The 26210-nt window shown below is 37.7% G+C and overlaps 3 protein-coding genes across 4 annotated transcripts in view; all 3 read left to right on the forward strand.

Moving 5' to 3' along the window:
- Positions 1–1113: 1113 nt before the first annotated feature.
- On the forward strand, positions 1114–12742 carry LOC309483784 (complement C1s subcomponent-like). The gene is made up of 6 exons (XM_082149792.1): positions 1114–1263; positions 1436–1637; positions 1780–1954; positions 11445–11570; positions 11663–11746; positions 11846–12742. The coding sequence occupies exons 1-6, from the start codon at positions 1229–1231 to the stop codon at positions 12595–12597; spliced, it is 1374 nt and encodes a 457-aa protein (XP_082005918.1). The 5' UTR covers positions 1114–1228; the 3' UTR covers positions 12598–12742.
- A 383-nt stretch (positions 12743–13125) lies between these two features.
- Positions 13126–20064, forward strand: LOC309483768 (complement C1r-A subcomponent-like). The gene is made up of 11 exons (XM_082149751.1): positions 13126–13274; positions 13494–13695; positions 13911–14085; positions 14818–14952; positions 17686–17888; positions 17963–18107; positions 18243–18361; positions 18511–18589; positions 18677–18811; positions 18903–18977; positions 19119–20064. The coding sequence occupies exons 1-11, from the start codon at positions 13249–13251 to the stop codon at positions 19883–19885; spliced, it is 2061 nt and encodes a 686-aa protein (XP_082005877.1). The 5' UTR covers positions 13126–13248; the 3' UTR covers positions 19886–20064.
- Positions 20065–23879: 3815 nt separating this feature from the next.
- Positions 23880–26210, forward strand: part of LOC309483766 (gamma-aminobutyric acid type B receptor subunit 2) — a 9032-nt gene continuing 6701 nt past the window's right edge. The window contains exons 1-5 of one of the 2 annotated variants that reach the window (XM_082149748.1): positions 23880–24213; positions 25252–25389; positions 25521–25691; positions 25777–25878; positions 26084–26149. In XM_082149748.1, the coding sequence (XP_082005874.1) occupies positions 23953–24213; positions 25252–25389; positions 25521–25691; positions 25777–25878; positions 26084–26149 (738 nt within the window). In that variant the 5' untranslated portion in view covers positions 23880–23952. Of the gene's footprint in view, positions 24214–24490; positions 24512–25251; positions 25390–25520; positions 25692–25776; positions 25879–26083; positions 26150–26210 lie in introns of those variants that run through there. The other variant, XM_082149749.1, reaches the window with a different exon arrangement.

Below are 26210 nucleotides of genomic sequence, written 5' to 3' on the forward strand. Positions count from 1 at the left end.
TGCGAATGTTTATCATTGACTGTTATGCTTTTGGTGTCATTTGAAATGTCTCAAAGTGAGTGGTACAGATATCTCATATCCAGATAGACAAATAAAAGGAAATAAGGTTTAGAGAAGTTTAGAGAAAACTGGTTTAGAGCTAAGGCCAGATAAGGCAACCCCCCTTTCATTGAATAGAAGCCATTTGAGGGTGGTCTCCCCCATCCCCCATATCACCTGGTCAGGAGAGAATAAAGGAAGGTGTTCTCGCCCTCTCTGGTGGTTTTCTTTGCTGGATACGTGAATGGAATAGGTGGTCTTGCTCTCTCCCGCTCTAGCTCTCTCTCCCTCGCTCTCTCTCTCTTTCCCTTTTTCTCTCTCTCTCTATCTCAGGTAGGCTACAAGCTAGGTAAGATTATTTGGTGTAACCAATGTATAACCATGTTCTAGATATTTGAATTGATTGTGGAATTGATCTCTGATATCTGAAATATTAAATGGTTACATGTGATTATTCTAACTGATTTTGACATTGTTCATTTAATGGTTAAAAGGAATAGTCATACATTCGCTCACTTTTAGTGAGGCACAGATGTTATTAAAACCTTTCATTTATGGAGTCAGATGAATTAACGAGTAAAAACATATGATTAATGTATTACAAATTTAACCAACCAATACTTTGCATGAGTGAGGACAGAACACGTGATACCTTCCCCGTGTATTGGCGAACCGGCAATTGGACCAATATAGCGGGCTTTACACTCCCAATGACCATTTACAAAAGAAAATTAATGTGAGGATACAAATTTAAAGGAATAGTTCACTTAAAAATGAAAGTAGGGAAAAAATACTATGGAAGTCAATGGGGTCCATCAACTGTTTGGTTACTGACATTCTTCAAAATATCATCTTTTGTGTTCAGCAGAAGAAAGAGATTCATACAGGTTTGAAACAACTAACTTGAGGGTGAGTAAATTATTTTTAATTTTTAAGTGAACAATTCTTTAAAACAAACAAACCACAAATTAGGCCTACACCATTTTGCAAACAGGCTAAAAAGAAGCTCTCTCTTTTTCCTGTTTTTTGCTCTCCTTGTTTTTGTAGCACTGCCAAATCAAACAAAAGTTATTTTATCATGACTGTTAGACCCTTGCTCTAGAGAGGCATTGCAATTGTAGCCACATAAACACTAAGGAGAAAAAAATAGCTGCTTTATAATTTTAGTGAAGGCGCTATTGACATCTGCATGTCTGTCATGGTTGAAAAAGTTCTAATAATTTGGTAAGTTCTTTAATTTCATGTGTCATCTAAGTCTATGTTCATCCACATTATTATTTTAATCATCAATGGAGAGTAATGTTTTAATCCATCTCAGAACAAGTTTATAGATTATTTAAAAATTAAACTTGAATCTCTGTCTGTATCTCTGTCCTACCAAAACACACTGATCCAGCCTGCTGTGGGCATGTGTGAATGTGTGTGAATGTGAGCCGCCCATGTTTGGAGAAGTGTCTTCTCCACAGTACCCTCAGCCATATCCAGCAGATATCTTGGAACAGTGGGATCTGGAGGTGCCGCAGGGGCATCAGATCCAGCTAACGTTCAATCACCTGGACATTGAGCCCTCTCAAAACTGTTGCCATGATTCTCTCAAAGTAAGTGTTACGTCACTTCAAAATAATGTAAAATCTAATCACAGTAAAGATTTGTTTTAACTTTAGGCTCATTTGACAACAATCATTTGAACAACAGTAAGATACAATTTGATGCCATTTTAAGTGATTATTTTGCATCCAGATTGTGTCTGATAAGAAGGTTCTGTGGAAGTTTTGTGGCCAGAATTCCACAGACAGGTTTCACCCTGGTAACAAGCCCATCGTGGTGTCTGCTAACCGTCTCCAGCTCTTTTTTCTAACTGATGATTCAAACCCCAAATCACACATGGGATTTAATGCATCATACCAGGCTGTTGGTGAGTTATAATAAAGCAACATCAGTGCTGTAGTTACAAATGTTACTTTTTACGCAAAATATAATTGTACTTTGTTTATTTTTGTTCTGTGTATTTTTGTTTTGTTCTGTTCAAAATGAAAATCCACATGCAAAAATGAACCCACAGTAGAACTAACAGTTGCTTGTTTCCTAACACATGGTAGTGGCGTTTCATTCCTGAATTAATCAGAGTTTTTGAATAAATCACAGGCCTAATTTGTGGGTGGATGGATCTCCACTATGTTTTGCTATAGGCAACACATTCTCACTCCCAACTCCTCACATATTTATGGAAGAAGAACAGGGCCAATAGTCTTTATGCAACGCGTGAAATTAAGTTTGTCCACGTTAATGCTGCAATTATTTTTACGTGTTTCTTTTGTATGCATAGACAATGTATACAATAAATACGTATGCATAGCATAAATAAATACATGGACTTACATTCTACATTCTACTTAGCATAAATAAATACATGGACATCAAATATTATTATTTTTTTTATTAAAATCAATGTGTTTTCCTAGTTATTATTTTAGATATTCTTAAAGCTTCCACTAAGAAAAAGTTATAAAATGTGCTAAACAATCAGCATATCAACAAGAATAAAGGGCTGTTTACACCATACTGTTATGATTGGTGGTGCTGAGAAATACGCACGACGAGGAAGAATTTTGGAAGGAAGACTTTAATCATCAAACACATTAGAATAAGGAAAAACTCTGGATAACAAACACAACTAAACATCAACGAGAACCGATGAAGACTGAGGGAGAACACAGGGAATATACAGTGGGTACGGAAAGTATTCATATCCCCGGTAAATATGATCAAAAATGGCTGTAAAAAAAAAATATTTCATTCAAAAAATTTGATATTTCGTTCAAAAAATTGGCAAAATTCTAACCTTTCATTGAAGTAAAAGAATGCAGGGGGGGAGAGAATCACATTATGAAATAAATGTTTTTCTCCAAAACACGTTGGCCACAATTATTCATACCCTTTTAGTAAATACCTTTTTGCAATCTCCTTTTGCCAAGATAACAGCTCTGAGTCTTCTCCTATAATGCCTGATGAGTTTGGAGAACACCTGACAAGAGATCAGCGATCATTCCTTCATACAGAATCTCTCCAGATCCTTCAGATTCCCAGATCCATGTTGGTGCTTCTTCTCTTCAGTTCACTCCACTCATCAGGGAACTGGGACGCTCATGGCAGATGCTTTTTGTGCTCCGAAACACATTTTTGTGTTGATTTTGATGTTTGTTTTGGATCGTTGTCCTGATGGAAGATCCAACCACGGCCCATTATAAGATTTCTAGCAGAAGCCGCCCGGTTTGGATTTTTTTATCCGTTGATATTTGATAGAATCCACGATGCCATGTATCTGAACAAGAAGTCCAGGACCTCCAGCAGAAAAATAGGCACACAACATTAAAGATCCAGTGGTATATTAAATTGTACACATGGGGTACTTTTTATCCTTGTGTGCACCAAACCCATCTAGCGTGTTTGCTGCCAAAAAGCTCTTTTTTTTTTTTTTTCATCTGACCACAGAAGCCTGTGCAGTTTGAAGATCCAGTCATGTCTGACAACTGAATATGCTGGAGTTTGTTTTTGGATGAGCGAGGAGCATTTTTCTTGAAACCCTCCCAAACAACATGTGGGGATGTAGGGGTTGTTTGTTTTTTTTTTTAATAGGCTTTCTGACCCCAAGACTCAACTAATCTCTGCAATTCTCCATCTTTGATCCTTGAAGAGTCTTTGGCCACTCAAACCATCCTCCTCACCGTGCATTAAGATAATATAGACACACGTCCTCTTCCTGGCAGATTCGTAACATCTTTAGTTGATTATAACTTCTTAATTAATCACCAGCATTACATCTCCATCCGCCAGTCAAAGTCCACTTCTGCTTCTGTCCCGCACGGTGTTCCTCAGGGTTCTGTTCTTGGGCCTCTTCTCTTCATTATCTACATGCTTCCACTAGGTGATATCATTCGTCATCATGGCTTCAAATTCCACTGTTATGCAGATGATACCCAACTATACATCCATTCCCAACGCAATTCTCCTTTCCCAACGCTTTCCATATCAGCTTGTATTGATGAAATAAATGCTTGGATGACCAGTAATTTTCTCAAACTCAACACAGACAAAACAGATTTACTTCTTATTGGTTCACCTCAAACTACATCCCGGGTCTGTGTTGACTATCTCAATATTGCTGGAGTTCCGGTTCAACCTTCCACCACTGTCAAAAACCTGGGTATAATCTTTGATTCCTCTCTTTCCTTTCTTCCTCACATCTCCTCTCTCACTAAATCTGCCTTTTTCCACCTTCGCAATATTGCACGCTTACGTCCATTTCTTACCATCAGTGATGCTGAGACCCTAGTTCATGCTTTCATCAGTTCACGGCTTGACTACTGCAATTCTCTTTTCTATGGCCTACCAAATTCATCATTAAATAAAATTCAATATCCAGAACTCTGCTGCCAGAGTCCTCACTTACACTAAGAAATCTTCCCACATTACTCCCATCTTACGCAGTCTACATTGGTTACCCATCCGCTACCGCATTCAGTACAAGATACTCCTTATTACATTCAAAGCACTCCATGGTCTTGCCCCAAACTATATCTCTGAGCTCATCCACACATACACACCTGTCCGCACACTTAGATCATCTGATACCGGTCTGTTGAAAATCCCACGACACAAACTATCCTCATTTGGTGGAAGGGCTTTTTGCACCGCTGCGCCAACTCTTTGGAATTCAATTCCACAACAAATCCGCAATCTCTCATCACTACAAGATTTCAAAACCCGCATTAAAACACATCTTTTTGTCACTTGTTTCCCTGACCCCTGAATGTTCTGATTCTATGTACTATACCTCTACTATGTTATCCTTCACAGTTTATGTGTATCGTCTCTGTCATGTTTCTATGTTATGTGTATTTGTAATTATTGTAAAGCGACCTTGAGTCCTCAGAAAGGCGCTATATAAAATAAACATATTATTATTATTATTATTATTAATTATTGCCCTGATGGTCAAAATGGGTATTTTCAATTATTTAGCTATTTTCTTACAGCCACTTTCTATTTTGTGACGCTCAACAATCTTTTGCTGCAAATCAGAACTGTATTATTTGGTTTTACACATTGTGATGGATGATTAAGGGAATTTGGCCTTTGTGTTTCCTCATATTTAAAATCCTGTGAAACAAGAAGTCATAGCTGGACAATTTCATGTTCCTAGTCACCCTGGTGTGCTAAAAAAAGGTAAATATTAATGGTATTTATAAATATACTTCAGAGATATTTTATTCATAAAACATTCTAGGGGTATGAATAATTGTGGCCAACGTGTTTTGGAGAAAAACATTTATTTCATAATGTGATTTCCCCCCCCAATTTGAATTATTTTACTTCAATGAAAGGTTAGATTTTTGCCAATTTTTTGAATAAAGATCACATTTTTTGAATGAAAGATTTATTTTTTACAGCCATTTTTGATCATATTTACCGGGGGTATGAATACTTTCCGTACCCACTGTATACAAGTGGCAAACAAAGAGAACTAATGAGATGATTTACGACACACATCTGAAACAATTGAACTAATGATGACGGTGACCATGGAAACTGGAGGCGGGATGGCGGGAAACTGAACAAATGCAAACAGAAAGAAGTCCAAAAACTAACTGACATGTAACATTACCCCAAAATAGGGTACGATAGGGTAAGATAGGAAGATGGACTGCAGCTGGTAGTACCTAAGGCATACAGGATGGAGGTATTAGAACTTGGGCATTATATTCCCTGGGCAGGTCTTGGCTTTTATGAAGACATAAATGTGAATTGCCAAAAGATTTTACTGGCCAAAGATGTACAGGGAGGTTAAGGAGTTCTGTAAATCTTGTCCAGAATGCCAGCTCACTACTGGCCGTACTCCTGCCTACGCACCCCTTATACCACTTCCTGTAGTTGAAACTCCTTCTAGGTGAATAGGAGTCGACATAGTTGGGCCTGTGGAGAAGAGCTGAACATTTCAACCAGACCTTGAAAACTATGCTGAGGAAGTATGTTTCTGACACGGACAAGGACTAGGACAAGTGGCTTCCATTCCTCCTGTTTGCATATAGCGAGGTGTCTCAGGCATCTACAGAGTTCTCACCAATTGAACTCCTTTATGCTCACCATGTCAGAGGGCCTCTGGATATACTGAGGGAGAGTTGGGACGCCACTGATAAACCAGACAAGAAAAACATTCTCTCCTATGTGCTAAAGATGAGAGAGCATCTGCAGAAGACAACAGCCCTTGCCCGAGAAAATCTCCTGCAGTCTCAAAAACGACAAAAAGAGTGTTAAGACCGAACAGCCAGATCACGTACATTTGAGCCAGGTGAGAAGGTCTTGTTGTTGTTACCAACGAGTGAGCATAAACTGCTGGCTAAGTGGCAGGGCCCCGACCAAATAAAGCGGAAAGTGGGTCCTGTGACATATGAGATAGAGATCCCATCCAGGACCCATCCCTTGCAAATCGTCCATGTCAACATGTTGCAGAAGTGGTATGCTCGTTCCACACAACCAGTAACGGGAACCACAACAGCTTTGTTCATAAGATCCGTGGAGGGAGAGGAGGAAATGGAGGAACAATACCTGCCTGGTGATCAGGGCAACAGTCAGGTGAGCCTCGAGCACCTTGAAGATGGTCAAAGGCAGGAACTTCTGCAATGCATCCCAGCCCAACTCTTTATGGAGACACCTGGCAGAACAAGCGTTAAACCCATTCGTCAGCCTGTATACCGGGTCCCACAAAGACTTCTACCATGAAGGAAGGATTGGAGACCACGCAGAGCCTTGGTGTGATTGAACCTTCAACCAGTGAATGGAGCAATCCCATTGTCCTAGTGCCTAAGAAGGATGGCAGTCTCAGATTCTGTCTGGATTTTCGCAAGCTCAATAGTGTGAGCAAATTTGACCCATATCCCATGCCAAGAGTGGACGAGGTAGTGTAGAGTCTTGGAAGAGCAAAATATTTCACCACACTTGACCTCTGAAAGGGATATTGGCAGGTTCCACTAAGTTCAGAGAGTAAGGAGATGACTGCATTTAAAACACCCTTTGGACATTTTCAGTTCCGTGTCCTTCCCTTTGGGCTTCACGGAGCTCCAACTACTTTCCAAAGGATGAGGGACCAGATCCTCCGAAGGACTGAGAAGTTGTAGAAGAAGTTGTAGAAGTTGCTGCTGCATACTTAGATGACATATTAATCAATAGTCAAACTTGGCAGGAGCATCTGGGTCATCTGAAGGACATGCTACTGAGAATTAAGAATGCTGGTCTAACCATCCGCCCAGACAAATGCACCCTAGCCAGGACTGAGACACAATACCTAGGGTATGTGCTGGGTCATGGAGTAATACGTCCACAGGTGGGTAAAATGGAGGCCATCAAGAATATGGAATGGCCAGTGACCAAGAAACAGGTCTGTTCTTTCCTTGGACTTGTGGGGTGGTACAGGCGTTTTATCCCCAACTTCTCTGAACGAGCCTTTACTCTAACTGATTTAAAGGAACACTCCACCGTTTTTTGAAATATGGCTTATTCACCTTCTTTCCCACATTTAGATAGGTGGGCAAATGCATTTTTGTCTCAGTGCATGCATTGTTTTAGTTTGACAGGGTCGGCGTGAGCTTAGCTTAGCATAATGAATGGAATCCTTTGTTGCCAGCTAGCATGTCCTGAATAAAAGTGATATAAAAAAAAAAAAAACTACCTAATTACTTCTTGTGGCCTGCGTATTCACAACAAGTACAAATAGCGATGCAGATTAACACTAGGCGATTTCCTAGGCAGATATTGACTTATATATTAAGGACTATATTAGGGGGAAGCACAGGCGAAGCACTGCTACTTGGGCGTGATATCTCTGCGCCCAAGTAGCAGTGCTTCGCCTGTGCTTCCTCCTAATATAGTCCCAAGTCAAAATCTGCATAGGAAATCGCCTAGTGTTAATCTGCATCGCTATTTGTACTCGTTGTGAATACGCAGGCCACAAGAAGTAATTAGGTGGGTTTTTTTTTTTTTTTATATCACTTTTACTCAGGACATGCTAACTGGCAACAAAGGATTCCATTCATTATGCTAAGCTAAGCTAGCGCCAACCCTGTCAAACTAAAACAATGCATGCACTGAGACAAAAATGCATTTGCCCACCTATCTAAATGTAGGAAAGAAGGTGAATAAGCCCTATTTCAAAAAACGGTGGAGTGTTCCTTTAACTAAAAAAGAGAAGCCAAATAAAGTTAACTGGACTCAGGACTGTGAGAGGGCTTTCCAGGACCTAAAGGACTCCTTATGCACAGAGCCTGTTTTACAGAGTCCCGACTTTGAAAAGACTTTCACTGTACAGACCGATACTTCTGGCATTGAGGCTGTACTGCTTCAGGAAGGTCAAGGGCAGCTCCAACCGATTGCCTACATCAGCAGAAAGCTCCTTCCCTGTGAATCCAGGTATTCTACAGTTGAGAAGGAGTGTCTGGCAATTAAATGGGCATTGGACGCTTTAAGATACTACCTGGTGGGGTGCAAATTCGTACTTGAGACTGATCACAGGGCATTGGCCTGGTTGGGCCGTATGAGAGACACAAATGCCCGTATCACCAGATATGGTTTTTAGCCATCCAACCATTTGACTTTGAATTTTTTTTATAAAACTGGGTAACAAAATTGTACAGCAGATTATCTCTCTAGGACACCTCAGGTGTCTGGGGAAGGGGGTAGAAATGTCACAGGTTAACCTGGCGACTCTATAAACCTGGACTTACAAACATACATACATTTCACTGGTACTGTACATTGCCGGCAAAATTAACATCTGTGTACACATCAGGAAGGTGTCATGGAGTTTTTGTTTTGTTTAGTTAAAATTTTGTTACTGCTGTGTTTTGTTATAGTTTTCAACTCTTTATAGTTTTTCTTATAGTTTGTCATTATTTTCCTAAAAGAACAAAATGCCAGAACACACAATAATTCATATGATAATTAACTTTATTTTTCCACAAATTTTCCACAAACCTTACTGCAGTTAAACTTCCCGGTTCACACTCTGTACAACCAAACCCATAATCCAGGTTACACATCACTTCCTGTGGAAGCTACCATTTTGGTGTGATGTCAGAGGGGGGAGAATTTAGAAACAGTTGTTTTTGCCATTCAATTTGTTGTTAAACTTTCTCTGTTAATGGTTGTTGTATTAGATGTTTGGAAGGTTTAAGTGTTATGTTGGGTGTTTATATTATTTAATTTGATTGTTACAAACTTTTTAGTTTGTTCCTGTGGTTGGTATGCCCTGTAGGTGGGGCTTCAGCCTATAAATAGGCTTGCTGGCTGAAAGGATTTCAGTTAGGATATAATGTATGGGGATTGTGATGCTTCTGCCCACCTTAAAGGTGAACTAAGTAACTTTTTTTACCTTAACTGAACAGCTTCGGAGTCATTGGAATGGTTATATTACTTATTTCGGGTTGAATGGTGGTCGTTTCGCACCCCCCTGGTGCCCGTGAGCGGAAAATACGCACTTGCAACTTTGAGCCGGCGAGCCGCCGGCCGCTGCGTCAGGAAGTCTCGCGTGATATCAGGTCTCGCGATGTAAACAATTGCTTTACGGCCAAAAGAAATCTGCTAAAATGCTGTCATTATTGCGCTCCCTCACGCTGTCTGAACCCGAATGAAGAAGACGTTTTAAAGAATGTCCCATCTGCTTTGATGTCGTTGATCTATAGCCTCTGGTGTCTGAGAATCACCAACGAGTTTTTACAACAGTGTTGTCAAATATCTATTCCGAAGCTGTGGGGGGAGCTCTAGAGAGAAACCTGCGAGCAAAAAGCGAGAATACAGCAAAGAAATCCCGAAGCTACTGAGTGCTGCTTTAAAGGTTGAGGAGCCCAGGGCGGAAGTTGGAGGAGCTGAACACGCAATGTCAGCAGAAAGTGGGTGAGGTATTACATCCACAAATAAAAGGAGAGAAGAGGGAAGGAATGTATATAAATAAAATTAATATACAGATGCATCACCCATGTAGGCTGTACAGTAGGTGGCGGTAATACTCCTGCGGTCAGTAACAAAAAGAAGAAGAAGAAGAAGAAGAAGAAGAAGAAGAAGAAGAAGAAGAAGAAGGATTTCAGTTCTGATTGTGGACTCAGAGAAATCTCATGAGCAGTGTTGCGAACTTGGGCCATTTGATTTAAGCAAAATTAGCACATTGTTGCTGTTTTGTTTTGTTTTTGTTCAGTTTTTATTTCTTTTTGTTTTCTCCTGCACTGTAAATATGTTAGCACCTTCCAATGAAACACAATTTTTGGACTTTGTTTGCATCAACTTTTTGAACAGCACGTCATTTCCCTTTTCCACTCCAACTGGGTGGCCTCCCTAAAGAAACAATTGAACTAATGATGACGGTGACCATAGAAATAAAGGAGTGCCGGGAAACTGAACAAATGCAAACAGAAAGTCCAAAAACAAACTGACATGTAACACATACACTATACCTATATAGTTTTAATAATTGTTGTAATTCTCTAAACAGAGGAATATCTTTGGAATCCTTTTTTCCAGCTGATGAATGATTAATGCAAAGTTCGGTAACACTTTAGAATACTGTTCTGTCATTAATGAATCTACACATGAACAAATGAATAATGCAATATTAACACTCTATTTGCCATTTGAAACCACTTTTATGTGGTGGGCACACTAACAGTACAATGGTCAAAAAATTGTTTGGCAGCTCTAGGCATGTGGCGGTATCAAATTTTCATGTCACGATAATTGCTGAAGCTATTACGGTATACGGTATTATCAAGATATTGAAATAAGTTGGTTATAAAGTATATAAATCATACTATAATATGTTTAATAACTTTTTTCTTTTAACAAAAAGAACTAAACATTTAACAAAAATTTAACATTTAAATACGATAAAACAAAATACACAAAACAATACACAACAAATTATTCAAACAGATTTAAGTGGAAAAGAATTATAAAGAACAATAGGTTCAACTTTTATAATAAGGTCTCATTAGTTAGCATTAATTTATGCATTAACTAACATTAACAATGAGCAATAACTACATTTGTTACAGATGTTATTATTCTTTATCTATCATTAGTTTAAAAAAACACAACAACTGTTCATTTTAGTTAATGTTAACGTCTGCATTTATGTTGTTCCTAAAGCGCCATCTACTCTCAGAGGGTAAAGTGCATTTTAATTCAGCGTGTCTCCTTAACTCGTTCCTCCATGCTTCTTATCCGCGTTGGGGTTGTCGTATTACTGTATATCAGCACATCTAGGCAGCTTATTATGTTTGGAGAAATTTTTTTTGCATTAAGCTGAAAATTGTTAGTCTCATAATTTTTTTTAATATTTTTATTTTTGTTTTCCTCCTCAGCCGTGGATTGTGGCAACCCAGAGCTTCCTGAATTAGTGGAGCTATCAGAAAAAGATCCTCCAACCACTTACCTGAAACAAATCAGTTTCAAGTGCAAATCTCAGTATTATCAACTGGATAAAACTGGTGAGATGTGTATGGTTTATGTGAACATCATTGTCATAATTCTTGATAAAAGTAGTTAGTTCCACATCTTTGTCTGTCTTCCCTTTTCTCAGGTAATTTTACCTGTAATGCTGATGGTAATTGGGTGTCTGATAGTGGTCAAAAATTAACAGAAGATTTGCCTAAATGTGAACCAGGTACTCAGTCATCCTGAATATGATTATAACCCCAACTATGCTTGGTTATCTTTCATATATCATTTTCATTTATTTCATATTTCACTCTCTTTCTTTTAGTGTGTGGAATGAATTCAGAGGTCTATTTTGGTGGCAGAGTCTTTGGTGGGAAACGAGCCGAACTCGGGCAGATTCCCTGGCAGATCTTACATAGGTCAAATCCCAGAGGTGGTGCGTCTCTGATCAGTGATTACTGGGCTCTAACAGCTGCTCATGTAGTAGATGGATATGAGGAAAACACCATGAATTGGTTAGGAGGACTGATTGATAGTCAGGACAAAAACCCAGTCATTATGGAGACAGAGAAGATCATAATTCACCCAAATTATCAGAAAGTTGGTAAAAATGAACAACCAAACAAATTTGATAATGACATTGCACTCATCAAAATGTCTGCCAGGGTGACACTTGGTCCAAACATCAGGCCAGTGTGTCTGCCAAACAAAACAGATGAACTTGTGGCGGAGGGCACAATCTCAGGTTTTGGCAGAATGGAAGGAAAAAGAATTAGTCGATATCTGCTTCATGGACTTGTTGAGATACATACACTTGATAAATGTGATTCAAGAGGTTTACCTGTCACTCATAACATGTTCTGTGCTGGAGGAGATCGACTAGACAGTTGTCAAGGTGACAGTGGAGGTCCTTTGTTTTCCCCTGTTCTGGGCTATGGGTCTCCAGACAAGCCTTATCGTCTTGCAGGCATTGTATCATGGGGTCCTCCTGGATGTGGAAATAAAAGCTTCAAGAGCTACTATACTAAAGTCCAAAACTACCTGGATTGGATCAAAGAAACCACTGAAAAAAACTAACATCAGTGTACTAAAATGATATTCACTTACACCAGTTGTTATTATAATGCACATCATAAAAGTTTCTGTCTACTATATCTAATCTGCTATATATATAAATGATTCAAGTTTTATATGCCCCAATAAAATAATTTTCACATAAAAAGCCATTCAGTTTCTTTTGTACAGTGGCATTTCCATGCCTTGTACGTTTGCCTTTCTAGATTTGACTTCCTCTTCAGCCAAATCAAATAAACCTGATTTTTATTGTGACTTTTAAACTCATTGCCCAACTGCAGTGCCTAAACAGCAAATATTTATGAATTATGATTTATTTCCTCAAAACTGCTTAATAGACAAACACTTTCTTTGTAACTGACAAGGATGGAAACGTAATAATCTGTAAAGAAAAGATGCATGAAAATGATCTGTGTAGACTTTAACCCTTAATGTTTGAGTAAACAGGTTGAAAACACTGCAAGGTTTACGGGAAAAGTAATCGTCTCTCTCTTTTCTGCCATAGCCAAATCAAACAAGTTTACCTTTTTTGATGACTTTTAGACTCTTGTTCTCTCATATGTGATTGTTAACCACATACACTTTATCACAAGAAAACCTCATGCAGACCATTATCAGTGCAGTGAAACAGTTATTGACATCTGCATATCTATTATGGATGGAATACATCTAATAATTTGGTAAGATTTAATTCTTTTTAGAAAGTTTTTAGATTTAATTCTTAACATTTGCATGTATTACAACATATACTGTATATTCAATTGTGTTGTTCATTTAATAAAAATCATTGGTGGACATTGACATTTCTTAGCAACCTCAGAACATCCTGTGTCTATTTACTGAATTCTCCATGACACAATTATGATCTTTTTCTGTTTTTTACTCAAACACTGATCCAGCCTGCTGTGGGCATGTGTGAATGTGTGTGAATGTGAGCCGGCCATGTTTGGAGAAGTGTCTTCTCCACAGTACCCTCAGCCATATCCAGAGAATCTCCAAGAACAGTGGGACCTGGAAGTGCCTCAAGGCTACCAGATCCAGCTAACATTCAATCACCTGGACATTGAGCCCTCTCCAAACTGTTACTACGATTCTGTCTCGGTTAGTGATGCTTCAACTTAGATTTTCAGTATCATGTGGATATGTTGCACGATTCATACCTCATACTGTGTTTTGGGGGAATGCCTCCAAAGAAAGTCATACTCTACGCACTGAGAATTAGTAAAATGTCACTGTCATTTGGCTTTAGTAAGTAATTTATCTAGCAGGATATATAGTTTCTAATACTTCAGCACATGTGGTTCATTTTTGTTCAGGTTGTGTCTGATGAGAAGGTTCTGGGGAAGTTCTGTGGTCAGAATTCCACCGACAGGTTTCACCCAGGTGAAAAGCCTATCTTGGCTCCCGGTAACCGTCTCCAGCTGCTTTTTCTAACGGACGACTCAAATCATGAGTCACACTTGGGATTCACTGCATTCTACCAGGCTGTTGGTGAGTTATATACACGTTTCAAGCATATTACAAACAATTTAGTGTTGTGTACATAATATGTTTCCACCCTAAATATGTTCTATCAGGATATGAAATATTCTCCTTTTAGATTTTTTATTAAATTTTTTATTATGGAAAAAAGAACCACAGTGGCTTAGTTGCAGCAACTTCCATTTTTATTATTGATACATTGCACTAGTTTCACGGGAAGTGAAAATGTTGTTCTTTTAAACACATGGGATGGAAACATTCTCATGGGATGGAAACATCCACAGGCGTTGTATGAGTTAAATTCACTACTTTTGGATGGTAACATAGCTACTGTCTGCAATTGCATCAATACACCAGTAGGTGCAAACAAGTGTCTTTATGAGCGAGTCATCGAATCATCCGCTCAACTGATTCGTTCAAAAACACTGATTCATTCAGTAACAAAACACTACTATGGTGTGTTGCTCAGGGACTGTGGCTTCATTTTGGAAATATTAACGCAACAAAAATAGACTAAAATAGGCAATAATGTGTCTAAAATGTAAGTTGCTGAATATTTATTTCTTGTTTATTGAACTGTTGTATAAAAGCAGTATGCTGAATAATGGTACAAGAGCACTGTTGCTAGTGTCGTGTGATGTTATTTAATTAAATTTGCTACAAGTTTAGTGCTGTATTAACACCATAACCTTTTGTGTACATCTTTTAATGCTTGATATCCTTATATACTTGTTCCCTTAGACATAGATGAGTGTTCGTCTTCCAGTGTGGTAAAAGATCCACCATGTTCACAGATATGCCTCAACACTCTTGGCTCCTACCTGTGTGCATGTCACCATGGTTACACACTAAGGCCTGACCAACGCACCTGCGCTTGTGAGTGTGTTCATTAAAAACAACCCAGGCGTCATGATCTTTACATTTTCAGCATGCTGTTTATGTTGATTATAGGTTGGTGATTGTTTTTAGTTTTCTGAGGTGTACATTTTTTTTAAAATGCTACACATTTTTTCAGTCATGATTTTAAACAGTTTATTTCTAATTTCTAATCATTTTACATATATTCGCATATATAGCTTTCTGCATTTAATCATTGCATTCTAATGTATAGTCATCAAAATAATAGCATAATAAAAACAATCCAGTCATATGATTAATGTAATATATAGAAACAATATAAAAATCAAGGTTATCATTGTTAACCAAAAATAAAACTAATAAAATAAAAAAATTTAAAGGAAAAAATTTTAACTAAACGAAAATGATAAATGTTGCCTAAAACTAAAATATGTAGTTAAAGAGGCTACATGCGATTTTCTGAAATTTAAACTCGCGACTGACACCTGTGGCCAAAAAAAGGAACTGCTCTTCCTTTCTGCTCGCTCTCGTACGTGCACACTTCACCCGCTGCAAAGAAGTCAACATTATGTTTACAGAGGTAAGAACAGTCAAATACATATATTGTTTGAGAAACTAAGTTTGTTTGCTGACTAGCGGTGGTGGCAGAGTGATCTGAAACGTTTAACATGAACGCGCTTGACGTCACATCCGCAGACAGCGCGCGAAAAATCCGACCCGACAGAAAATAGGAAAAATAGGATACAGGCTTATAGGTGCACAGAGCCATAGAGAGAGAGAGTTGCGACACTCCCATAGACCTCCGTTGTAAATAATGGCGGCGCTTTTAACCGCCTACTTCCGGGATATGAAGATCGGAATAGTTCCAAACACTGTCATTTGGGCGTTGGACACCATTCACTTACATTGCTGCGCGTCGAGTTGTTCCAGAGTTAAGTTGCCGAAATATCGACCTCTTTTGAATTGTCAACTGTCTATATTGTATCAGAGGCCCTTTGCGATGCTTATACTGGTCTTCATTTGTACATGCACAGCGTAATTATTTATATTTTATGTTGGTTGTTTCAACCAATTTTCAGCGACTTCGTCAGCTAAGAGTTCGGTAATGAATCGCTACCACCTTTATAGCAACTTTTATTTAATTTAATTTTTTGGGATATACTAACTTTTCATTATGTTATTATTGTCTTGAGTGAAGCGGCTTGTGAGAACAATGCTGGACCTTTAGGATTGTTATGGCCATCACCAGTCCTGTCTGTTTCATGGATCACCTGCCCCTGGTTTTTGTTTTTCTTGTTCACACACACAAGCACACATTTTTGTTGTCTGTCATTGTTTAATAAAAAATATTTTATTTGAAAACCTTCATTTGTATCAGCCATGCTTAAATTCGTTTTTAATCTGTTATAGTTTTGATAATGTGTATGGCCTTAATCTTAAAATAATATTCTTAGTCTTAACATGATCATGTTTCACGTTGTGGTCCTGGGGGTGGCCACTTTCATCAGAAGAAGTGAGCTAGCTTCTAAGCGAATTCTGAACGGACCGCCACGGCAGACCTCTTTGCGTGATCACGAAGGTAGGCTAATGGCTGAATCAAAATTTATAAGCAAAATCACGGGAATCAATAGCCTAATACAGCCCAGTTGTGCTAAAATAAATATCATGAGACGTCCATCATCAGATGAATGATATGGAAAAGTTAAGTTAGAGCCGCTAAAGCCAGTGCTACTACCCATGCGAACATGAACACTAAGCTTTTCCCTCCAAAAATATAGCTTAAAACTTATCTCCAAATGCAAAACTGACATTAACAAAATGCAATAATGCAATAACAGCTGAAAAAGTACTTGGGTGTGTGTTTTATTTTATATTTACCGTTCAATAATGCAATCGCTGCTGTCTGTCCCATAGAAGAACATGACAGCCAGCGTACGTTTTGGAACTATTGGGGCTTACATGAACCACGTGACAGCCATAGCGGCGACATCAAAGAGTGTCGCAACTCTCTCTCTCTATGGCTCTGTAGGTGCACCCACTGTGAGCGGACAAGGTGTCAGTATGCTCATGAGGAGATGTTTGAGTCATAAATGGTCAAATAAAAAGGCTATTGTTACGTTTATTTTGGGGAAAAAGTTGCATGTAGCCTCTTTAATATATATATAAAATCATATAATATCATATATTTTATATGATTTAAAATAATAAAAATGACAAAAGCACATAACGAAATTACTAAAAATTAAACCAAAAAAATAAAAATAAATGAAAACTGAAAAAAGCGAATTAAAATAATAATAAAAACGGTCATAGTATGATACAAAAATAACACTGATATAAAGCAAGGTCTAACATTACATCCAGCTGAAAAAAAAAAAAAACCTATAGACCTTTTGTATAGCCCCGCACCTTTTCAGCACTGCACTTGTTGTATTGTGTCTTCCGGTTTGTATTTCCACTGCATGAAGGTAAGATCTGATTTATGAACGAACCGCTCGTTTTAAAAACTTCCCAGTCTTTTGTTATGACGTCCACTTCAAACATTACAATGCTCATGATAACTTTTGTCAACTCTACAATAAGTAAATCCTCTTCACCAGCTAATTACTCTTCAACAGCGATGCCATAGAAATATACAGAGCTACCGCAGAAACGGAAGTTCAAAGACAATATTCTAAAGATGGCCTTGCGCTTGTTCGTGCTTGTGCATAAGCTCTATAGCAAGTGGTGTGTGTTTCCCGCCTGTGCTAGTGGACTGTGGAGGTGGGGTGCACAGTGAACAAGAGGGGACCATCTCCAGTCCTGGTTACCCAGACATGTCCCCACAAGATCTGGACTGTGTCTACAGCATCTCTGTGCAGCCAGGCTTCATTATCACTCTCAACTTTAGCCAGAACTTCCACATAGAGCAGGTCTACAATCAAGGACCAACCTGCCTCTACCACTGGCTGCAAGTATGTTTTGCTATAAACGTCTGTCTATCTTCAGATGAATACATTTTTTAGGTTTATTTCAAATTTTTTCTCAGGTGTCTGTCTTAGGAAAAGATCAGAAGTACTGCGGAGGAAAAAGCCCTGGTGTTCTCGACACTGGCAGTCACTCTGTCCAGCTGGAGTATCACACTGACAGATACGGACAGAGCCAGGGGTGGAGCTTACATTACACCACACAGAGTGAGAGAGAAACATATGATGGATCTTTATTGACCGTTTTTCCATGTGGATGTCAGAACACTGAGAAATCACTATAAATCTTCAAATATCTCTGCTAATGTTTATTAGTCTGATGTGCTCACATCTCTTTTAAAGGGGTGAAGTGTCCAAATCCGGGCAGTATCAGCAATGGAAAAGTCACACCAGTTTTTGCCCAGTACTTGTACAGAGACTACATTCATGTGCGCTGTAACCCAGGATACAAGCTCATGATGGTGAGATTCAAAATCATGCTGATGATAAAACTTGAACAAAAAGAGTCAACTAGGAAATTTGGTGATGATGGCCTAAGCAACATGTGACATGAATTCATAATTTTTTTCACCTTAATATTGTGCTTTTCTCTTCCTGTGCATTCTGTAAGGGAGAGAAAGAGATTGCAAGTTTTAAGTCCGTGTGTCAGAGTAATGGACAGTGGCATTTGACATTGCCAGAGTGCAAGAGTGAGTAAATACACATCACCTGATTTCACATTTTGCTACATTTCATCCATTCATCATTTTGTTTCTATGTTCTATGTGTCATTGCAGTTATTGACTGTGGAGAACCAAAGCTGCTGCCTAATGGAGACGTTCAGTTTATCAGTGGAGAAAACAACGAATATCTCTCTGTCATAGAGTATCACTGCAATGAGCCTTACTACAGATTTAAGCATACTCCTACAGGTCGAAAATTGTACAAAACCCAATTTTATTCATGTGACTGACAAATCCTGACTTTTAAGGCTAATTACATTTCTTTCCTTCTCCTGTGTAGTAAGATACAAGTGTGCAAATGACCGGAAATGGACAGAAGACAACAACATTGATGTTATTCCTCCTTGTTATCCTGGTAATAATGCTGGCTTGACAGACAGACAGATAAAAGGAGATTTTATATTATTTTGTGCTTGTGCATTTGCACTATTGTTATTTAACTTTATTTTACATTACGCATATTTTGATATATATATATATATATTTTATGTTTTAGTGTGTGGAATGAATTCAGAAGTCTCTTCTGGTGGCAGAGTCTTTGGTGGGAAGCCAGCCAGTCGGGGGCAGATTCCCTGGCAGCTTTTCCATAAGACATATACCAGAGGTGGTGCGTCTCTGATCAGTGATTACTGGGCTCTAACAGCTGCTCATGTAGTAGATGGATATGAAAATGACAACATGACTTGGATTGGAGGAATAATTAATACTGAGGACAAAAACCCAGTCACTATGGAGGCCGAGAAGATCATAATTCACCCCAGTTATAATAGGGTTGGTCGGGGTGAAAATCCAACAAACTTTGACAATGACATTGCTCTGATCAAAATGTCTTCCCAGGTGCCACTCGGTCCAAACATCAGGCCAGTGTGTCTGCCAAACAAAACGCATGAACTTGTAATGGAGGGCACGATGGGTACTATATCGGGTTTTGGAGGGTTTGAGAAAGGCTTAATAAGTAAAACTTTACGTTATGGGCTTGTTCAGGAATATACTCTTGATAAGTGTGAATCAGGGGGTCTGCCTGTCACTGATACCATGTTCTGTGCTGGAGACGATGTTAAAAGTGTTGACAGTTGTAAAGGTGACAGTGGGGGTCCTCTGTTCTTCCCCATGTTGGGCTATGGATCTAAAGAGCAGCCCTATGAAGTGAGGGGCATTGTATCATGGGGTCCTGAAAGATGTGGTAATTCAGTCTCTAAAGGTTTCTACACTAAAGTGCAGAACTACCTGGACTGGATAAAAGAAACAATGGCAAATAATTAGCATCTACTGTGCAAGTCGAGACAATATCAGTGTTTAGTGTTAACCTGAGGTTAAATTACGTGCATTGCCATCAAGAAGATTTAGAATTAACTGGTTTTATAATGAGAAAAAACAACAAGAAGTTTCAAATTTTCTATTTCAGCAGGCAATAAGTTAATTAAATAAAATTGGTGCCTATTTCTGTCTTCTCTAATTTTTCAAAATGGTTCAAAATAAACTAGCAAAGATGATTATTTTATAACTTGATCTCCCTCTGCTGGGTAAAAATAAAGTAGCGTTGGTAACACTTTACAATACGGGTTCACTACTATGCATTAATTCATGCTTAACTAATGCATAATGTTAATATATGAGTCATGAAGAACTAAAACATGAATTAATGATTACTGCACCAGCAACGGTTACACTATAACAACTTTCAATAATAAATCATTAACAAACATTAATGCTAAACAGATCATTAGTTAATTCACAGCTAGATATATGAGATAATGTGTTTACTAATGTACTTACTAAACATTACATAATTATTAGCAGATCATTTTTTTATGTAAATTGAAATGCTTAAAAAATTCATTAAACTCAATCCATGATCAAGCACTTTTTAAAAGAGCATCTACAAATGTTACAATGTGTAAGCGCTTCATTAATAAATCATTAAGAAACATTATGTAATGCTTAACGGAACATTAGTTGGTATATTTAAACAGTTAAGCAATAATATGCTTGTTAATGTTTAAATGACTAATGTAAATAAAATGCTAACAAATGTCATTGAAGTTAAATAAATTTATTACCTTAAGCAGGTTTTTCACATTTACAAATACTGTGAATAAATTAGTGTATTTATAATTTTTAAGCACTTCACACACTGTCCATGTTAACATATTATGTATGCTCTTGCACCACTCCTGTTACAAAGGACAAATGGACTTGCAATGCTTTGTCATGTCCAGTGTAGGCAGCTTTTCCGGCATGATGCGATAATGTCAAAACCCATAATCATAATGACATATTACTTAACAATTAGTTAATAGTCATGCGCTTCAACAAGTAAAGTCATAACATAATACATTTGAAAATAATTAGCTAATGATTAATTAAAGCAGACAACTGGAAGTTGAAGTACAGGTTTGACCAATTATGGTAATTAATACATGATTAATTTACACTATTACTAATGCTATTTAGGAATTTATACATGATGATACATTTATTAATAGCAATTAATATAATACTTAATCTATTAATAGACTTATTAGTTGCTGATGCAACTATGTAATCATTGATTAGTTCTTCATGAGACATACATGTGATTATCTGTGCATTAGTTAAGCATGAATTAATGCATATTAGTGGACTCGAATTGTAAAGTGTTAATGTAGCATTTTGACGTGAAGTCTAAACTGGTTATGCAATCATCCTCAAAGATGAGCTCAGATGTTCCTCCTAAACCATCATAGTTACATGACAGTTGATGGACACCATTGACTTCCAGTAGGAAACAAAATACTATCGAAGTCATTGGGGTCCATCAACTGTTTGGCTACCGACATTCTTCAAAATAGCAGATGAAAGAAATGCATACATGTTAGAAACAAATTGAGGGTGAGTAAAGAATAAAATAATCTTCATTTTTGAGTGAACTATTCCTTTAAACAAACCACAAATTAGGCCTACACCATTGTAGTGCTGCATAAAAACATGTCTGCAGACTTTAAACCTTCCCCATTTTGTAAACAGGCTAAAAAGCAGTGTGAATCATAGGAAAGGTTTGCATCTCTCTCTTTCTCCTGTTTTATTTGCTGTCCTTGTTTTTGTAGCACTGCCAAATCAAACAAAGGTGTATTTATCATGACTGTTAGACCCTTGCTCTAGAGAGGCATTGCAATTGTAGCCGCATAAAAACTACGGAGAGAAAAAAAGACTGCTTTATAATTTTAGTGAAGGTGCTATTAAAAATCTGCATGTCTGGAAAAGTTATAATAATTTGGTAAGTTCTCATCTAAATCTGTGTTCATCCACACTGTTATTTTAATCATCAATGGAGAGTAATGTTTTAAACCATCTCCGAACAAGTTTATACAATTGTTTAAAGATGAAACTACTTAAATCTCTTTCTGTATCACTGTCCTACCAAAACACACCATACATTAGATCCAGCCTGCTGTGGGCATGTGTGAATGTGAGCCGGCCATGTTTGGAGAAGTGTCTTTTCCACAGTACCCTCAGCCATATCCAGCAGATATCTTGGAACAGTGGGATCTGGAGGTGCCGCAGGGGTATCAGATCCAGCTAACGTTCAATCACCTGGACAATGAGCCCTCTCCAAACTGTTACTATGATTCTCTCAAAGTAACTGTTATCTCACTTCAAAATAATAAAATCTAATCACAGTAATAATTTTTTTAACTTTAGGCTCATTTGAGATTGCACAATCATTTGAACAACAGTTTGATGCCATTTTAAGTGATTATTTTGCATCCAGATTGTGTCCGATAAGAAGGTTCTGTGGAAGTTTTGTGGCCAGAATTCCACAGACAGGTTTCACCCTGGTAACAAGCCCATCGTGGTGTCTGCTAACCGTCTCCAGCTCTTTTTTCTAACTGATGATTCAAACCCCAAATCACACATGGGATTTAATGCATCATACCAGGTGATGGTGAGTCATACGCCTAGGGGTCTCTGTGAAACAAAAGTGCCTGTTTCTAAAGTTGTGGGTGTTTATAAATCATGCAATGAAAATGATTCCCTTCACCTTACCCGACCCCTCCCCTAAACCCCACCCTAACTGTGACTTGGGCAAATCAGGTAACTTGGTCAAAGACGTCTCTCTGTTTATGGCCTCGCCCACTGATCTGGTAACTCCTCCTGCAGAAACCTATACTTGTTTTCCAAAAATAAACATTAACTGAAATAAAATAGAATATATAAAAAAATATTTGTTAGTGTAACTTGATGTACTAAAAATAACTAAAACAAACAAATAAAAATAAGTAAAAACTATATAGAAATGATTTAAAAAATGAAAAACTAACACAAATGATAAAAACACACAACAAAATTACTAAAACTTTAAAAAGAAAATTGTGAAAACTAATTACAATTATGAATAAAAAAAAGTTTTATGCACAACTGGGTGACCAATTAAAGTAATGTGTATGTGTATACAGTGTCTGAATTCTAAAATAATGTTGTGTTTTTAGAGTATTAATGGTGTATGATAAATTATTAATATTTATTCTTTTGATTATTGTCTTTTATTCATTATTTCTTTTTATGAATCTTATGAATCTTTTCTTTATGAATTCTAGTTATTGATAGCTATACTTACTGATATGTTTGATTATTCTCAAATGTAAGATCTTTTGTGTCTCTTCTGGGCTGTATAAGATTGAGGGGCTCATTGACCTGGTGTATTTTCTATTAGAATTGATTGATTGATGTACCTTGGTATCAAAATATGTCTGTTTCCATCTCTGCAAACATGAGATAATGTAAGATCTGCGATATTCTCTTAAAGGTCTTAAAACCACAATTGCTTATTAAGTTATTCAGTGTGCCTTAAGCACCATGTGACCTAATCAGACCAGCTAGTCTTGAATTCATCATTAAATGGTTGTTATCATGTAAGTACTTATCATGAAACTTATTTACTATTACAGTTTTAATATTTACTTGATTAATTTGTTTGTCTCTATAATTTAATTTTATTTATAAGGATATTAACATATTTGATATCCTTATTCAAATTTGCCTGATCTATATTTGCCAAGTTTTAAGAGTTTTATATCAGCCCACCTAAAGACTCAAAGACACCACTTTAGTGCAATTGGTTTTTACCTTATTGTTCACATAAAAAGGTCCAAACAGCCTGTGTAGTGGGCATTAGGAGAAACCTGTGTGTCCTGAGACTTGTGTGGTGGCATTTCCTCCTCTTTCTGAGGATTTAGTGTAGCAGCAGATGTCCAAAGTCAGTCCTTATCCCTTTATCCCTGTGGATGGTTGAGAGCTAGAGGTTGACAACAGACGAGGCTTTAGAAAATGCTAAGAAGCTGCGTGAGTTCATGTTTACTGAGAGGATGGAATACTGGTGGAACTTGTTGAATGTTCTCACTTTCTGGGAACTGACTCAGGTGCCATTGTGCTATTGCCTGGTGCGACACAAGCTACCGGTTTTATGGATTCTGCCAGTCAGCGGAGATCCAGCGAGGGGCAACATTACGGCAGAGGTTCTTCCTGCTGTTGAACTAGCATTGAGGCATTTGAGCGAGCAGCCGTCTCCTCTAGGCAACTATGAGCTTCAGTTTCACCTCACAGACTCGGAGGTAATACAACATACCCGCTTCTTTTTCTCAATTGATTTTGATGGTGGAGCCAAAAGAAGCTCAGAAACTACTAAGAACTCTCAAATGTTAAAGTGATAGTTGACTCAAAAATGACAATTCTGACATCATTAGCTAGGCCTATTGTCGTTCCAAACCAAAACTGACTTTCTATCTATAAAGTCTATCTTTAAATGTATAAATATCTAACAGATATATTTTGGAAAATGTCTTTGGAACAATATCTTCTTTTGTGTTTCATAGAAGAAAGGAAGTCTTATAGATTTGGAATTACATGAGGGTGGGTAAATTATGACATAATTTTCATGCTTGGGCAAACTCTTTAAATTCTCTCTGATAGCATTTTTACTGTATCAGTTCATTTAAAAATAAATATAGAAATTATTCATTTCTGCTACAGTTAGAGTTGGGAGTCTGTCTATAAATAATTGTTATTGTCCTGCAAACAGCTTGTGTTGCTGAAACTAATGCCACTGTTGATAAGGATCAACTTTAAAAATGTAAGAAATTACTTGACTTAAATTAAAAGTCTCTCCGTATTTTTATTTTATTTTTGTTAATTATCTTTGCTTCTAAGATAAGGTACAGTGAAAATCACACACACTACTAATCTGCCATGATCCTTACCATAGATTACCAGATGACTGCCGTTGCATGTTGTACAATTGTGTTAGCTGGTTAAATCGTAGAATCCAAATACATTACAAACCAAATATGATTATCAGTGCATTTTCTGCTGCATTCCCAGCAAAAAAATTAATAAACCTTATCTAACGACATGTATATACTGATAAAATTGTTGCTTTAATAATGGGACAAGCAAGTTAAAAGACATCCAAATTTGTAGTGTTGTTAAAACCCATTGTACATGGTAATCACATGATACCACTAGCCTTTCCTCTGACCGCTCAGTACTATAAATAAGCCTTGTTCAAATGTATATAAAAAATAAACCTACACTACATTTTGCTGATCATCTTGACTGTGTCTGTATTACACTTGCACTCTTTCTGCTTTTAGTGTGATAACGGCAAAGCACTCAAAGCATTTTTTGACACCATATTCAATGGCCCCAAACCTATCATGATCTTTGGAGGGGTGTGTTCGTCAGTGACGTCCATCCTAGCCCAATCACTGGAGGGTTTCAACCTTGTGCAGGTACTCAATCAATCAATCTGATTATCTGACTGATTATCCCCACTTCCATGGTATTTGTAATGATAAACTCAAATAGTTGAGAGACGTTGGTGTTTTATTTAAATTTGTCCAATTATTTCTTTGTTTCCCAGCTGTCATTTGAGGTAACGGCACCTTCACTAGCCAACAAAAGAAGATTTCCAAACTTCTTCCGTACTGTGCCATCAGACGGCGCAGTTAATGTGGCGCTGGTGAGGTTTCTCAGGCAGTATGGATGGAGTAGAGTTGGTACATTGACCCAGCGTGAGCAGAAGTTCACAGAGGTAATACTACTTACTAATCTGGGAAAATATGAAACATATGGGGCTTGATAGAAGGTGAACTGAAAACTCGTATTCTCTCGAAAAGGTACAGAGAGACTTAAGCAGGCATCTGGAGGTGGCTAACATCCAGCTAGCAGAGGCGGAGAGCTTCTCTGAAGTCCCCTGCGATTGTGTGAAAAAACTAAAGGTGTGTATTTGCGGGTCTGGTTTCCTCACACACATTCTGTAAATCAACTATGAACTTGTCTCAATACTTATCTGTATTGGGTGCATCATTCACTACAGAGTTGCACGAAAGCTAAAAAGAGGTTATTTTTTATAATACACATCCACAAATTACATTCCATAATGTATATTTATCTGTAGACATTTATAAAGCTTTTTCTTTACAGGACAATGATGTGAGAATAGTGATTGCTCATTTTGATGTGAGCTTAGCTGCCAAAGTCTTCTGCTGTGTAAGTATATCAGCCATACATTCTTAAAAAAATGATTCTTTATTGGCATTGATGGTTCCAT

The sequence above is a fragment of the Leuciscus leuciscus genome (assembly GCF_965113295.1).
Source record: "Leuciscus leuciscus genome assembly, chromosome: 20".
NCBI classification, from domain to species: Eukaryota; Metazoa; Chordata; class Actinopteri; order Cypriniformes; family Leuciscidae; genus Leuciscus; species Leuciscus leuciscus.